Source organism: Parambassis ranga, chromosome 12 (genome assembly GCF_900634625.1).
Source record: "Parambassis ranga chromosome 12, fParRan2.1, whole genome shotgun sequence".
NCBI classification, from domain to species: domain Eukaryota; kingdom Metazoa; phylum Chordata; class Actinopteri; family Ambassidae; genus Parambassis; species Parambassis ranga.
Window position 1 is genome coordinate 9248888 of NC_041032.1, and position 15706 is coordinate 9264593.

Sequence of the window (15706 nt, forward strand, 5' to 3'; positions counted from 1 at the left end):
ACCTGACCGTCTGATTATGCATGCACTTGTTTAAAATTGCCTTTTAATTTTAAATAAGGTGATTGTCTCTTCAGGTATCAGCTCTTGGCTTAGACCCCTCTGGAGCCCGTCTAGTGAGTGGTGGATATGATTTTGATGTGCGGTTCTGGGATTTTGCTGGAATGGACCAGGCTCTGCAGGCCTTCAGAACCCTGCAGCCTTGTGAGAGGTACGGGGAACATCAACACAGTTGCTTGACATATGTTTAATTAGTTTCATGCAAACATCCAGTATGCCGACCACATTTAGTGTAGACACACACACACATACACACACTTGTCGAGCTTCATTGAGCCTTGTGTTAACTCTGTGACATCCCTTGTTTTCATGCAAAATGAGGCTTTCAGGAGCAGATGGTTGGGATATAGCTGTGTTTGTGTGTGAGCATGTGTGTTTATTCTGCGTTTCACCGAAGCCATCATCAAAGATCAAATTCTTTTTTCGGCATTGGGAACCAGTGGACTGAGCTGGAGCAGGCCTCCCCTTATTAACAAAAATTCACGCTACATTTAATTTGATTACAATGTCATCCAGTAGCCTGTTTGGTTTACTAACAAGCTGGGCTGTTGAGGTCCACTCTTCCTCTTTCCTGCCCCAAAAAGGAAACTTTTGAGCCTACTTAAATTAATACAATCAGGAATTTGATGATTTGGTGTTATTTAGTGAACCTCCAAATATTCCTAACTCCCATAATTTCTATTTTAAAAACAGCAATGACGCTAACCTCGCTTTCTTTACCAAGTGAAGTTTCTTTGCCTTTTGTCTTCTCCCCTGCTGCGTTAATGCTATTTAATGATATTTCTTTGAAGTTTCTTAATAATCTAATTCAGACACATCTTTTAGACTACCGTAGTATAAAAAAGCCTTTATTGTTTCAAGGTTTGTTTTCAGACCATTCATGTAAGAACAGACAACTGTAATATGTACAATATGTGTGGAACAGCTTCCACAGCTTAAGTATGTGATTACACTCATTATAGTTTAGTCTGTTTATTTGTTGCTTCTTAAAGATTACAGATACCTATCACCAGGTGTACATCAGATGTTGGGCATGCTTTGTCATGCTGCCTGAAGGAAGAAAAGCATCTTATGTAACCTCGTACAATCATAGTTTGCAGATTGATTGCAAACTAAACAAACTAAAATGTATTTTATTTGTGTTTTGTGTCTGTCCTGTCAGCCATCAGATCAAGTCCCTGCAGTACAGCATAACAGGTGATGTCATCCTTGTGGTTTCTGCCAATGCACAAGCCAAGGTGTTAGACCGCGATGGCTTCAATGTCATGGAGTGTGTAAAGGGAGACCAATACATCGTGGACATGGCTAACACCAAGGTATGTGTGACATGTAATTCTAGGTTACAGTGCATATGTCTTCATTTTTGTAATTTTGCCCTTTAATTGGTTGATGGGCATTATATCTGAGCAATTGCAAAGATCTGTGAACACAGCAATAAGGTCCAACAGGGCAATAAACTTGAGCTGACATATGGTTAGAGAGGTTGTGAAGAACCCTTCACCTTTTGAGAAATGAATTCTCAATAATACCTCATTACAGAGGAGAACGGTGTTGTTTAACTAGACAATAGGTTTGTCTGGATTCAAGATGCATGTTTATAATAGGCAAGCCTTGGGGGTTACGTAACACCTGTGTAATTATCTAACAGCTTTTATTTCTTACCATCAGATGATGCAGTACTCCCTCATTCCAGCACTCGAGTAAAGTAAAATGAGAATTAATGCAAATAGAAGGCCAAATCTGTAATCTGGAATTGCATCTGGAATATAGTTTTAGGTTTTTATTTCTATAGCAACAACAGTCTGCCTAGAAGTCACTGCTAATTCTGCTCTTCTGCTTTGTGGATCTGCCAATGCATAATGGTAGCAAGGTGTAGCTTTTCTGTTTTTGTATGTCAGTGTACCAGCCTGTGCTGTGTGTCCAGCCAGAGGCAGTCTTAGGGGGAGAGGAGCACCACATGCTTTCTGGACTCTCAAGGTTAATGTCTTGCATTTACCTGAATCTACAAAGGAGGATCCTAATTAATTGTCCATGTTTTGGTTTTACTGTTTAAGAAAGCTGTATTGGTGGTCAGTAACCATCTGCACCACCTGCAGTACATTTAGACATGGTTTATACCACCCATCTGAATTACTGAAGTGAGGGCCCATTGAGTAGTGTTTTCCTGGATGTCCTACATTCTTGCCCTGCTCAGTTCCATCTGGAGTTGATGGGAGAGTTTGGTTCAGTGAAAATACGTCTTGGCCTGCCGACAATGTCCCAGTCGATTAGCTGTGTCTCATGTGATAATTGAGTCCCTGCCTGTGCTCTGCCTCTGTTGACAGACATGCTTCCCTCCTAACTCATCCCCCTGTGTGCACAGAGATTTGGCACACGGCCTACACATGTGCATGCAGTAGCATGGCAGGATGTTGTTTTTACTCTTAAATATGTGTTTTTGGGCCTTTGTGATGTCTCTTGGATGTTTAACATTGACGGTCAGTGCTGCTTTTATAAAATATGGGAAAACAGTGAAAACAGAAAATACGTGCATCAAAGAAGCTGAAAATATTTGCCAATTTTGATTAATTATTTTCTATCTATCGTTCACATAGATGCACTTTCCTTTATTGGTTAGGCAACAAATCCTTTTGGCATTCCTAAACTTAAAAGACCAAACATTACAGCAACCTGTACTTTCTGTTCAAACAATTAGAATACTAACAAACCGTCCTCAGTGATTCATTGTTGTTGTCAGGGAGGGTTTCCTGCCTTGGCTCTGTTTTCCATTAACATACTGTTTACTGTTGGTATGAATGTCAGCCTGTTTCTTTTTAGTCATTGGCAATTTGTTGTCCTAAACTGTTGAGGAAGAGGAATCAAATTTGTTTCGGAAGGTAGAGCCTCTTTCACTCTAATTGAGGAGCTCATGTGATGGATGACTGTTTATTTTGATGTTATTGAACTGAGCAGGGAAGCCCTTTACAGCTCCTTTGAGCTTTAACCTCATCATATAATAATTGTGTGCTTTGCCATAAAATTTAACAACTTAGCAATTCATATTTTTTTTTTTGGTCGTAAAACAGCAAGGAATCATTAAAGGGGTAAAGTGTTTGACAGTGAACAGGCAGACCCTCTTCTTGATCCACGCATACCAATGTCATTTGGTCAACTTGTGCTCTTGCATGGCTCTGCTTTTTTGAGCGTTCTGTCATAAAGCAGTATGTCATGTCTGAAGCCTCTTTGCAGCCCAGTGAAGTGTTCCTCTCTGACCTGGCAGTTGGGAAGACCTCCCTCTGTGTTATCCTGCTTTGAAGTCATTTGTTATGAGTAATTCTCCACAGGACTACTCCAGCAGAGGAAATGGCTAAAAGTTACTCTCCAAGAAGTTCACTGTTTGAAGCTGTGACACAGCCTCAGAGGTCGTTGGCTCAGGTGTATGGCAAGGCCTCTGTCAAGAAAGGCCAAAAGTCAGTGTTAGAATATGTTCAATTTAAAGAGTTCTTTCCTTGGGGGACTTTATGTAGATGAAGCCAAATGTTATGACTTTAATTTTGTCTGTAGATAAAGGCCTCACATTTGCCATGCAGTTCGCACTGCACTGTGCTGAAAACGCACCCATGAAATAATTAACTGGTGCCCTTTCACATAGCACTCTTGGCACAAGATGAAATAAAGAACAGCTAACGATGAGGATCAACAGCTGTCTTTGCACATCATTTGTTTGCAAGATTGGTAAATACACTGTCATGAATTGAATTTCATTGGTACCCTCTAGCAACATTTACCCTTTTTAAGTCTCCACCAGCTCTGCCAGGGAACAATTTCTACATCTCCTGAGTGTCCGTGTTGCAGATTGGATTTTCCAAAGTGATGTATTTAATTTCACTTTTATGTTTTTTTTCAGGGCCACACAGCTATGCTGAACTGTGGCTGCTGGCATCCCAAGATTAAAGAAGAGTTCATGACCTGCTCCAATGATGGGTGAGTTGTGAATATTCTGTGAGCTAAAGGCAAATGGTATCATTTCTTCTTTCTCTTTCTTGTTCTGCCATGTAATATGCAGTCTGTGAGTTGAGGTTTACTATTTATTTTAGATAATCATCTAAAAATGATACTTTGAGTTTGTTCCAATATTCTTTATTACTGAACAAGGATATACCTCTTGAGTATTATGATTTCTTGTCCAATATTTTAAACATAGTCTTCTTTCCAAGGCTAGTTATGTATATCCAAAGCAGCATTTTCACTGAATGGACTTTTCTTTACTCTCATTTCTTCTGTCACCAGCAGAGAGTCCTCTAGTCCAGACTATGCTTTTGCAATGTGTAGCCTGCCTTTAACAGCTGTCCATTGACTAATGGCCTTAATTTAGGATGGTGTCTAAATTATTTGTATGCATTGCTTTGCATCAACTGCAAAAAAATAATAGGGTAGCATACACACAGAATTAGTTGTGTACAGTGTGGTTTATTCATTTAAAAATAGCCCTCTACCTCTATGGGTGTAGAAGCTCTAACTTTTTGCCCTGGGTACAGGTGTGTGGCAATATTTGCGAATGAACATGTGTGACTGGGCTACAGCACAGTGATGAGTCTAAGTGAGTGTGACAGGCAGCAGTGCAGAAACCCAGGGCTATCATCATTAAGTGGAAACAAGGGCCTGGCTTTGTGGGCAGGCCATGGCCCAGTGTTTACCAATGTTACTACTCTTCCAGATGTGGAGGTTGGTTTATTTAGCTCTTATTGAGGCTCTGGAAATCCTCCCCTGGCACGTTAGCACTGGGTGTTGCCCCTGGCCAGTTCACAGGAGAACAGCGGAGAGGAGCACACAGGGAGCCATTCACAGGCCAGGCAGCTGCATGTAAGGAAGGCTCACAGCAGCAGAGCAGGTCAGCACAACAACCTGCATCTGAGGGAGGGAATGAGGCAGTGACAAAGTAAGGAAAGCCAGCCAGGGACTGCCTATATTGATTTACAGGAGGAAGAGGTTCTTATTGAACACTAGGCTTTTTTTTTTTTTTTTAATTCTTTCTTGGGAGGACCCACTTTACACCAGACCTGAAGTGTTTAATTGCACTAGCACAAACAAATGTTCTGGTCATCTATGAAGTTGTGAAGTTTGTAAATGTTTATTTGATACAACCAAGTAACTCCCTTAACCATAACTAAAACATGAATTTGAGGGGAAAAACACAAACAAAAAGCTCCTGTTGTAAGATATTGTGTATCTGCATTAATGCACACTGAGGTCTGCAGCTGCCACGGAGGCGTGAAACAGAGTTGTGACGATGCTGAAATGTCATTGGTGGACCTTTGGGAGTCCGGAAACCCTGTAGACAGCTGGGCTTTTCAGTGCACATGAATTGTTAATTTTTCCAGTTGATATGGACAGACCATCAAAGAATGTTTCTTCCTTTCTGTGCATCACCACCTCAGGATGTGTGTGTGTACATTCTGCTAAGGGGCCAGGCTATAGTCAATGGACCTCAGTTAGCCAATGGCACCAGTGGGTGTCTGCTTAAACATTAGACCAGCATCTAGGCTTTTTCATGTATTTCTGAGTATTTAGGATGTCTTTGTTGTAATTTTTTGAAGAGGTTATTAAGGGTGATCACTGGACCGCCCAACTACTCAATTAAAGATCCCCCTAGTTGTGTGGAATCTCATTCATAAGAACTTCCTTCTAGCTCCTTGAATGATTTCATTAACTCAGAGGAGAGAGGAAGTGGATCAGAGGGATGCACTGATGAAGAAGTTAAATAATGCAGCAGCAGGGTGGTAGTGATTGTTCATGCAAACTGAGGGTTGAATGGGTCTTCAGTAAAACTGAAGTCGGTCAATGAAAAGGACTTTTGCACAGACTCGTGTGAATGTGTCAACATTCTTCTGTCATTCTCATCAGGGTGTGCAGTTATAAAATGGCCCTGTGTTTTCCAACAATATTCATGTTTGGTCCAACAGAGCCAAATGGCTTAAGCGCTGAGCTACTTTTCACTTTTTCTAACTAAGTCTATGCTGAAAGGCCGAACAACTGTTTTGAAACCACAGATTTATTTCTCAGAAAGTGAAGAGAGTATGTTCTGGGTCTACTCCCAGAGGAAGTATTTCTTTTGCGGAGTTGAGCTTAAAGTAAATTTGAAAATATGGTAGGGACTTTGTGTCACTAGTAATTTGTAATCTTGCACACCAGCAGCTTCAAAACTGCATATTTTCTGCCGTACTACTTCAAATATTTCAATGTAAACTAACATTGTGATTTGCATCAGTGTCTTTAAGGACAACATGTTGCTGATCTGGTTTTTATTCATGCAGTTTTATAGTTCTCTAGAGAATGATCAGAAATTCGTGTTATGCTCTTGTGTGACTGAAATTTCAGCCAGTGGAGGACATACGACGACTTTCTAATTGGGCCCACATGTTACTTCTGTTGAGTCTTGAGTTATACTTGAGCATTAGTACACACAAATACACACAATTTGAGGAATGTTTCCAGAAGGTTTGAATGCCAGGGATTCCCTTCGTGCTGGCCTCATGTCAGGGCTGCAGCTGGACTTGGATGTGTAGCAGTGTGCAAGGAGACCCAGCGGACAATATGGCTGGTCCTTTTACTGCCGAGGAACACATTATTTGTCTTGATCATGTGCTTGAACCCAGACACATAGTGTGATACATTGGAGAGCATCCACAATAATGAAGTAACACACAAAGCAAATTTGTTATTTTCCACAACGATTGTGGATATTTTTGTGGATATTTTTTGGAGTACTTAGCAGCACCTGTGCTAATAGTATGTTTTTTTTTCTGTCCAAGCTAAGTAGGTCATCTATTTTTTCCAATATTGTCAGCTAAATGCTTGGTGCTAGCTTACTTGGAAATGGAAAAATGCATTGCTGTGGGTTATTCAGTGTGATCTGCGTGACAGGACCAGGACAAAGAGGGAGGACAGACACCACAAAGCATGTTAGGGCGATTCACCCAGTTTGAGACCTTCAGGTTCATCCACAGTCAAATTCATAACAAACTGTTCCCCATCTTACACAGCAAGTGTTCCATATCCTGCCCAACAATTCACATACCATACCTTTAAGGAGCACATTTATCCTTCTTGTTCAATTCACCGTAGTGGCAGAATGTTTGACTGACAGTAACTGTGAGATCTTTAGAGTGTGAACTGTGAATGCATTTTTTTTGCTGAACTGAATATCAGGCCACATCTTTGTGGGTGTGAAAGCATCTTATTACTTGATGGATTGATTACATCTGAAATGCTGTCTTAAGGAAGTGAGACATTTTTTCAGGCATTTGTTACCTGTGTGAGCATCTACCTGCCTGCTAACGTAGCTCTAGGTTGAACTTCTAGATTGGATCCACACTAATGATGTTGTGAAAAGTGTGAAACGGCCTGTCACTGTACCCACAGTCCATCTGTGCTTAGGCTACACTATTTCTTCTTTGGCCTTCTTGCTTGAGTGCAATTGTGTGTGTGCCTCCTCCCAAATCCCTCTGTTATTTCCCCCACTTTATCTTCTTCAGCTGTGATGGAAGATGGAGCATCTTTCCTTCCTAATCCTCCTTTCACATAACAGAGCCCTAGTTAGTCAGTCAACCGGCCATCAGGCAATAACAGCCTGTCACAGGAATTTGACTAGTAAACAACCTTATAAAAGACATAAAGCTTTCCTTTCCTTTATCTCTTCATCTGGGAAGGGGATCCTAGCAACTATCACCCCCACAAGGCCTACAACCTGAGGAACAGATAAAATCTGGGGCCTGTAGAGTTGTCACTCCTCAGTTGATATGTGAACGACTGTGCTACCTTGTAAAGTGCACACGCATGAGTGAAGCTGTATGGGTCTCATTTTATTACATTCACCCCTCTCTCTCTGAAGCGTTTGTACAGGAAAAGGGGGCTGCTGATTGAGAGGAAAACAGAGAAAGGCCAATTTTTTTTAGTTTTCGTATTGCATAATGACTCGTTTCACATCTAATGCACTTTTACTACAACTTTGCAAAAACTGCTGCCTCCCCTGAGTTGAAGACTGCAGTTAAACTTTTGTTCATTTTTATTGTTGCTCTAATGGGGCATTAAGGGTTTTTACACACACACAAACCATTTTAGAGTACCATGCTATTCTACTGATGGTTTCTCCTTCACTGCCATACATACAGGTGAGATAAGGTTGTACAGTCTTTAACCACCTCTCATAGTCGGGTCAACACTGGTGGGCTCCAGCTGCCCCGCTCTACCCCCTGACAGCCGCCAGTACCATGGTATGGAAGGAGACCTAACGATAAATAGCATTCCAGGTTTTGTGTGCTGCGCAAAAGGTTATGTTGTCTGTATATGCTTGACAGACGCCTAAAGTCTTCTGTAAACAAAACAGATGTCTGTGTGTGGCATCAGGTGAACCTATTTGTCATTTAGTCTATACTTATCACTGATTCTTTTTCACTCATACATCTGTTGATGTAAACAGTCACTGTTCGGTGCAGGAGCTTTCCAGCATGTTGGGTTTATTAACAGCTTTATGTTATGTACATTTAACCAACTATGCAACAAAAAGAGTTTTATTTGACCCCTGCCAATTCTTGCTCAAACCATATGTCTTCAGTTGGCATTTGTATCACAATGTTTGACTTATCTAAACACAGTCGAGTGTGTGTCTGTGACTTTGTGAGGATTCCTTCCTTGGCTGTTAGTAGCAGCCCTGCTCTGTATGTTTACGCTCCTCTGCTGACCCCATGACCCAAAGGTCAAGATGCTCGCTAAAGCAAGCACTGGGTCACAGACACATTTGGATGTAGTCTGTCTGACACAAGTGTTGGCATGGGTGTGTGAGAGGTTGGTTAAACATGTTTGTGTTGCCATATCTTTAAACAAATAATATTTTTCCCCTTTTCAGCTTATTCTTATAAGACTTGTGTTGTGTAGATAGAGTTGGGAACGAGTTATTTACTTTAACTAGGTTGCGAGAAGTTTTGTGCAACATCCCTTACACAGACATCCTTTTAATGAGAAAGTCTACCAATAGGGTCAAAGGGGAAATGTTCCACCTTGTTTTAATCTGAGTCAGCAGATGCAGAAACTGTGCTTTCACTTAAGGTGTATTGGAGTGATCAAATTATAATGCTTATTTTAACTAATATTGAGCCAAATGGCAGCAACTGCAAGAATAACTGACACAAGTTTGTTTCATTCTTAAATAATCAAAGGCTTGATTATGTTATCTTACATACAAGATAAGTACATAAATGGATTTAGCCTTTAAGTCAACTTACTGTGTCAAATGTTTGATATATAAACCTGTAATTGTGAGGGGAGTTCTTGTTGGGTTTACATTTTATGACATTTGGAATGAAGTCTCTTTCTACATTATGAAATGTCTGCATTTAAAGCCCCCCCCCCTCTCGGTGCTCCAGGTTGTGTAATGTGTTCAGCAGATGTAGGGAAGAGAATCAGAATTTCATGGAAGCTTCAGACATACCTGTCACACTGATCTACTGTTCTGCTGTTTGCGAAACCCCTCATCAAGCAACATAGAGCAGGCTAACCTCATGTTCATGAGGATGGCCAGGGAGGGCACACTATCTTGCACACTGTGATTTATTATGGCGCTGGGGGTGTTAATGATCGAATATGTTTTGAGGGACGGATATTTTACGACTGATTCATGGCTGAAGATAAATTAAATACTCTTGTCTGCCCACAGCACTGTACGCACATGGGACCTGAAGTCAGAGAAAAAGCACAAGTCTGTGTTTAAACCCCGCTCACACCAGGGCAAGAAGGTCACTCCCACATGTTGTACCTACAGCCGTGATGGGAAGCTCATTGCAGCAGGCTGCCAGGATGGCACCATCCAGATTTGGGACAGAAACCTCAGCGTGAGTCTTAAAACACACACACACATACCAACCACTGAACTGTGCAGTGGGGTAATAAACATAAGATGTCTGTTTTGTTATTACGGGTGCAGAGGCTCAGGTCAGAAAAGGTCAACAAAATGCCTATACTAATGAATTTTCAAAGGCTTAATTCATTTGTCCAAACTGTAAAAAGCAATCCAGAGTATTAGACATATTTCATATTTACTATGATGACGGGTAAAATGAGGTATCACATAATAATACTAACAATTGAATAGGTCCAGTAGTAAAACTTCAAAAATACAACCCCCAACTCGCCATGGTGCCACTGCAGAAAATGTCAGCAGTCAGAAGACAAGATCACATACTGTTCTAATCTGTGTCATTCAAAATGCTCTCTTTTTGAACAAAATGGTAGACAGGCTAACAGATATTTCCATCCTGAGTCACATTATTAACATGGCTGAAAATAGTTGGTTATGTAACTGAATCAATTGACGTGTGATGATTGAGTTGACTTACATAAAAGTTGCTGGGAGGCCCAATCACAATTTCCCTGCGCACATTTTCCACTATTAGTTAATTACACTATTAGGTGATCAAAGTGTACATTCCTTTCTTTGAGATTCACATTGTTGAAGTAATAGTTGATTTTGGCTGCTGCGAAGCATTGCACTCATTCATTCGGCTGTTTTCACTTGAGTAATTTGACTGTGGATAAAAATGACTTCCATTCAGGGTTAGTAAATGTATTTCCTCCATCTTCTGGGTACAGCAGATGTTCAGGGTCACTCAAGGTAACTCACACTTGACTGTCTATGCATTCATTCAAGTCAGTGGGCAACATAATTATATAACTGGCAATTTTTAGTCTCAGACGCAAACAAGATTCACTTTCATGAAGCAGATGGGGGAAAGGAGAGGAGAGGTTTGAAGAAGGAGGTATAGTGCACTTCATAATTCAATGTTTTAAAAGATGACATACTGCAGGCATCATTCCAGTGTACAATTGTGTTACATAAAAAATGTTCATGCTTTTCCCACACTGTGAGACTTTATGGTTACTCACCTGAGAGTCTTTAAATATTAAAATCCTACATTTTAAATTGGAACATAAAATTTATGGTGCTGCACACAGACATTGTTAAACACTCATGGACGGCTAATATCCAACAGTATAGATCGTGAGTTGTGGTGAACGTCTGTCTGTTTTCACAAACTCTCTAGAGACCAACAAGTTATTTTTTACATGTTTGCTGTAGTTCTTATGTCCTAATTCATATCCTTTCATGTGTCCAGCCCCACTATGTAGACAAGGTCGAATGTTTTCGTATGATAAATGATACAGTAACAATTAAGCTGTAGTTAGTGAGTTGGAACAGCTTGATTGGAGAGAGGGCCTTATCCAGACTAGTATAATGGAAAGTAGGCTACATGATAATTATTCAGTCAACTACATAATCAAAGGACTGGCAAACAATGCCGTATGCTGGATTTGTATTTACCTTGTAACTACTGTCCCTGTACTTCCATGTACTCACATTGTATAGACTCCCACTTATTCTCACCCACCCTTCATTCCACCCTGAGGCTGTTCATAGCAGCATGCTTCTAGCGATTGGGTTAAAGCTTTCAAAATTTATTACCCCTCCTTCTCCAAGCTAAATATTTACCCTGCATCCCATAGCAGCTTACAATAGTCATGTCTGTTTCCTGACCAGTGGAGCCTGTCCTGAATGGCTCAAGAATTTAGTTGGTGCCCTCTGCCCTAATCAGCAACCTGTGCTGCTGACTTGAATTCAGCCACAAGCCTAAAAAGGAGTTGACCTCCTGATGCTTTTATTGCTGTTTCCTCCCCCACTCAAATGGGGCCTATCTGCTGTTGTGTTGCCACTATTACTCATGGCCAGAATATTTAGGCAGATCAATCATAATCAATCATGTACATGATCTTGATCTATAGCTCAGCCTGAAGAGAAGGTATTGAAGATGACACATTATGTTCTTGAACCCCGACATGAGTTGATTGATCCTATGATGGGAGTCAAGTAGGTCACTTTTAGTGGGCTGCCACAGGTAGTGATTGCATGTTCATTCTCTGACCAGAGGGATCCGTGCCAGAATTACAACACTGCATTTAAATGGTTGCCAGGTAATGTGCACTCTGTGATACATGGTGCATTGAGGGGGCAGGCCTTCGTTCCAAAACATTACCACAGAGACTTGAAGAATGTTATGATGTCACTGGTGAACTCTACATGTTTTTCAGACTTCAAAGTAGGACCCCAAAAAAGGTGGTATTGATCAACTACACAGTAAGTGGGGTGTTTTTTCATCAGATGACATGGCAAACTTTTCTCGTTATCTGCATAAGGTGGCTTTGTCACAGTAATGATCATAATATTCCCTGTGTAAATTCAAGCCATGAAAAAAGTGTGGATAAAGATGGTACAGAGCCAGCCAATCTTTTTCAATTTTGGATCCTTGTGATCATGCTTTTCTAGTTCTAGTTTTCTAGTTCTTTTCTTTTCTAGTTCTTTTCTCAACACGCTTCACTCGGCAAAGTTAACATTTATGTTTATTTCTATGTATTTCTTGTGTCCTCTTAAAACTGTTGAGCAGTCATTGATTGATTGATTGTTCCTCCCTTTAACTCGTCCTACAAAGTGACTTTAAAGAGCTGTGTTTCAGCAAAAGAATGCCACAGCTTTCATTGTTGTCCCACTTCCTTCACCCAGTTTTTTACCTTGAATGAGCCTTGGAAACAGCATTTGTAGAATATTCCAGTCATGTGCATGCTTACTTTAATATACGGAGCCAGACTCCAGTGTAATTCTCTAAACCACACCACCTCACCATCACCACTTGTTGATTTCCATGAAAGATCAGAGCAGCTGTTCAGGTCTGTGGTTTGGCCACTTGATCCTCAGACTGTATAACAGAGGTCAGAGTGAGATGTTAAACTGACTGCACTCACTGAGGCTTTCAGGTGTGCAGTTTTAAAAAGTACAGAAGGAGCAGAGATGTATAGTAAGCTTGCAGTATTTTAATAAATAATACTCCGATAGCATGATTTGGAGCAGTTGGTGCTGCAGTAGATTGTTATCATAGTCAGCTGAGGATGAAACCCAATGCTGTGTACCTTCAGCTACTATTTATCAACTCCTGCTGCTGAATGTGTGTAGATGTGGATTATGGCTTAGTGTGTGTGTGTGTGTGTGCGTGTGTGTGTGTGTGTGTGTGTGTGTGTGTGTGTGTGTGTGTGTGTGTGTGTGTGTGTGTGTGTGTGTGTGTGTATTCCTGTGCACACTGGTATGAATCTTGCACTACTTGCAACTGATATAAAAATATTCAGAAAAATACTCACTTTGGGCGTACTCATTCAAATCTTGATCATTTATGCCAATGTCTATTGGCCGGAGAGAAAGCCACAGCTTACGGAGGATGTCATAAGGCGTGAGGCGTTTCAAACAGTGTATGAGAATCCAGTTTCATAAGCCGGCTGTGTAGATTATCACAGGAAGCAAACACCGTGGCATCTACCAGTGCCAGCCAACATCAAGACAGTAAATAAACACTCAAGCTTTCACAACAGCAGTATATGATCTAGAAATAGCTGTGGGTGTATGTTTGAAGTAGGCGGCTAGAATAACCACAAGCTATCTATTAAAGCTGCTACTTTTCCTGACCATTAGATATTACTATTCAAGTATAGCAAGATCAGTATAGCACTGATCTACTTGCTGTCATCCAGAATTGTGTATTTGAACTTGTGTAACAGTTCTTGTTGTTTCTATAACATGCCAAAACAACATAAAAGAATTTTAATAACTGCACATGCTCCCCCGCCAGATGGTGTCAATCTTAGAGAGAAAGACGTCAAATGAAAAGTGGGCGAAAACCTTGTGGAATGATTAATCACAGGTCTAACAAGAGCTCATAAGTTCTCTTATTTGTTAACTGGACAAAAAATGTGGCCGTAGTGAAAAACACATGTTTTATAGGTCATTGAACAGGCAGAATTAGAGAGAAAAATACATCAGCACATGTCTGTAGTGTTGCCCTGTGTCTCTGTAATTCTCAGACACACCATTAATCCCAACACCTTGTAGAAAGCGGCCTGGAATATCTGCTCTACAAGCCCATTTTTATTGTGTGCCACTGAACTTCATGCAACACTACAAGATATCTACTAGAAAACAGTTCATCAGCACACCCTCCTGTTCAGTCTACTGACTCTACCCAGACTATTTGTGCCTGACATGCCTACATTGTACAATATGCATCCATTGTAGTGTCTATGAATGTGTGTATGGATACACTCTATTGTCCATGTGCACTGCAGTTTCACTGTAGACAGAGACGGTGGTCATTGTGAAATGTGGGCCTTGGGGCTACACAAACCTTAGACATCTTTAAGCTGCCACAAATGGGGCCTGAAAATGAAAATGAAGTTTCTTCATTAAACTGGCCTCTTGACTTTTATTTCCAGCTAAGTCATTTTAAGCGCCAAATAAAAGAATAGGCAGACTATTACAGATAACAAGTGAGGAAAATAGAACTGAGTCAAAGTTAATATGAGTAAAATGATGATGGGAAGCAGAAAATTAACCCTGGGGAGACTACAGAGACTACAGCCTTAAAAAGTGTAATCCATGTTATCTACAGTCCAAGGTAACGGTGTTATCTGTCTCGTACAAGTTAATAACTTCCCTCCACTTACTCTGGAAGTGAAAGATGGCCTCGTTTCCTTCTGTTATCATGAGGCCACATCACTCATTCACCTCACGCTCCACTCTCTCCTGCAATTTTTTGCCAGCTTTTCTCTCTACATTTCTCTATCTTATCTGTCTTTCACACTGTGTGCTGACTTCAAATTCCTTATCCATCTCTTTTGGTCAAAAGCCCACATTGCAGCAATTCTCTTTTCACTGATTTATTTGCATTCCGTTTAGAATTAATGAAAATGTAGCTGTATAAACCAAGGTTATGTTTGTTTGAGTGTTACCAGGCTCACTTGCAAGACTGTTGCTTCACCAGCATCTAGTAATCATCGATCTCTGTAATCTAGCTGTACTCAGCCCTGGAAAAACGAAGGTATCGGGAAGTGTATGAGGGAGGAAACAGAACGAAGGGGACAGAGACAGTGAGACATTGCTGTCAGAGTGGAAAAAATATTGATTAATAGTTGACTGAAAAAGCTTAGTGAGCTAGAAAGAAAAACAGATCGACCTAATAATCTTTTTCTGTAAAAATTCTATTATTGCTTCTTACCTACATTTATTTTGTAAGTTGCAGCTACAATAAGATAGTTCTGGATTTTTTCCAGTGTAAAGCTGCAGACTTGGCACCTCACAGACTCTGCACTATAGTAGTGCACAGCTCACTCAACAACAATAAGAATGGCAACAGATCTTGGAAATAGATGAGGGTCAGGGGATTCATTTAAAATATTTTTTTGAAATTTCTTTACTCTGTGAAGTACAAGGATTTTTCATGATCTGTTCACTCTGGCTGTTTTTTTTCACCTCTCTACAATGACCTCAAAGGAAATGTCAGTTAGCCTACTTGGCTTTCAGCGATACATGCTGATCATCACAGCCAAATGGAATAAGATCACATTCTCATACTGTATATAGCAACATCCTGTTGAAATGGTCACAAGGGCAGAATTATACACATTAGTGGGGGAAATGCTGCACCATTAAGACATAGCAGCTACTGCTGTTTTGTTCTGTCTAAAGTCTAAACTTTAGAATTGCACATATGCTTTTTATGCCTTCAGATATTGCCCTGTCTTT

General features: G+C 40.5%; 1 protein-coding gene across 1 annotated transcript in view; it reads left to right on the top strand.

Annotated features, from left to right (window-relative positions):
- The window catches only part of wdr70 (WD repeat domain 70), a 30378-nt gene that overhangs the window by 1993 nt on the left and 12679 nt on the right, over positions 1–15706 (top strand). Inside the window, exons 7-10 of the mRNA XM_028418371.1 lie at positions 75–208; positions 1220–1373; positions 3944–4020; positions 9749–9923. Of these exons, the coding sequence (XP_028274172.1) occupies positions 75–208; positions 1220–1373; positions 3944–4020; positions 9749–9923 (540 nt within the window). The remainder of the gene's footprint in view (positions 1–74; positions 209–1219; positions 1374–3943; positions 4021–9748; positions 9924–15706) is intronic.